We start from the raw sequence: 1031 nt of genomic DNA on the forward strand, positions 1-1031 counted from the left end.
TCTATTTATGTTGTGTTTAGTTAATTTTGAATATAATGTTCTAAATAACTGAATAAACATGAGAAAATTAAAATATAACAATTCAAATACAACCATTGATACTTTATTGTTGATTAAGATGAAAGGTTTGTTTTTATACAATCCTGTCATAAATGAAAAGAACAATATCATTAAAATGAACCATAACAAAGAAAAAATAACTTTATACTGAAAAAGGGTATTCCATTAAAATACCATAGAATGGAATTTAACTATCAATTCTAACCAGCAGATTCAAACAAAGTTATCATTTTATAACAGTACAGATGAAAAAAAAATAGATGGTGTTAGTTTCCATTCAACTAACAACAGATTTGAAACATTATATATAATTGAAACATTACTATTTAAAGGATACTGTATTTGTAAAAAAAAACCCACTAATTAATAGTAAAAAAGAAAACAACCGATTGAAACTACTAGACCTGATATTGAGAATAAAAGTGAAAAAGAAAGATAATTATTAGAAAGGGTAAATTAATTGAAAGAGGAGTTGATTTATAAACTAATCAAATGAAGATTTTTTTGAAAAATAAAACTGAAAAAGAAAAAAAAAAGAACAGAATGGCAACAGTGCAACAAGGAAAAAAGAAAATGAGAATTGTTAACGGTGTTCTTGTTGAAGAAGATGAGTCTCATCAACCTAATACCTTTAGACAAGCACCACCAGCACAATCATACAACTTATTTCCAATAAGAACAAATGAAAATAACCAAAGAACTTCATCAAATGTTTGTAAACAAGATGAAGTAGTTGTTCCATATGCAATGCCAGGAGTTTTTGTACTATTGTCAGAGTCTATATTTTTTGATAAGAGTGTTGTATTAGTTACATTTATTATAATGATTATTGTTTTAGCATATTTCATTGTAAGAAAATAAACTGATCAAAATTATTTGTTATTTATTTTTGTTAAGTTTTATTAAAAAATCACCAATGAAAAAGAATAATTAATGAATATATTATATTGTTAATATAATAATAATTGTTA

At 24.0% G+C, this 1031-nt stretch overlaps 1 protein-coding gene across 1 annotated transcript, besides 1 other annotated feature; it reads left to right on the top strand.

The window, feature by feature from the left end:
* Nucleotides 1-603: 603 nt before the first annotated feature.
* Nucleotides 604-921, top strand: EDI_019570 (uncharacterized protein; the record flags this gene model as incomplete). Its single annotated transcript, XM_001737146.1, has 1 exon — nt 604-921. The coding sequence occupies one exon, from the start codon at nt 604-606 to the stop codon at nt 919-921; it is 318 nt and encodes a 105-aa protein (XP_001737198.1).
* A 7-nt stretch (nt 922-928) lies between these two features.
* Nucleotides 929-1027: a sequence feature (AT_rich).
* Between the last annotated feature and the right edge of the window lie 4 nt (nt 1028-1031).

The sequence above is a fragment of the Entamoeba dispar genome, genomic scaffold (assembly GCF_000209125.1).
Source record: "Entamoeba dispar SAW760 scf_1105229460407 genomic scaffold, whole genome shotgun sequence".
In the NCBI taxonomy this organism is placed as follows: Eukaryota; Evosea; order Mastigamoebida; family Endamoebidae; genus Entamoeba; species Entamoeba dispar.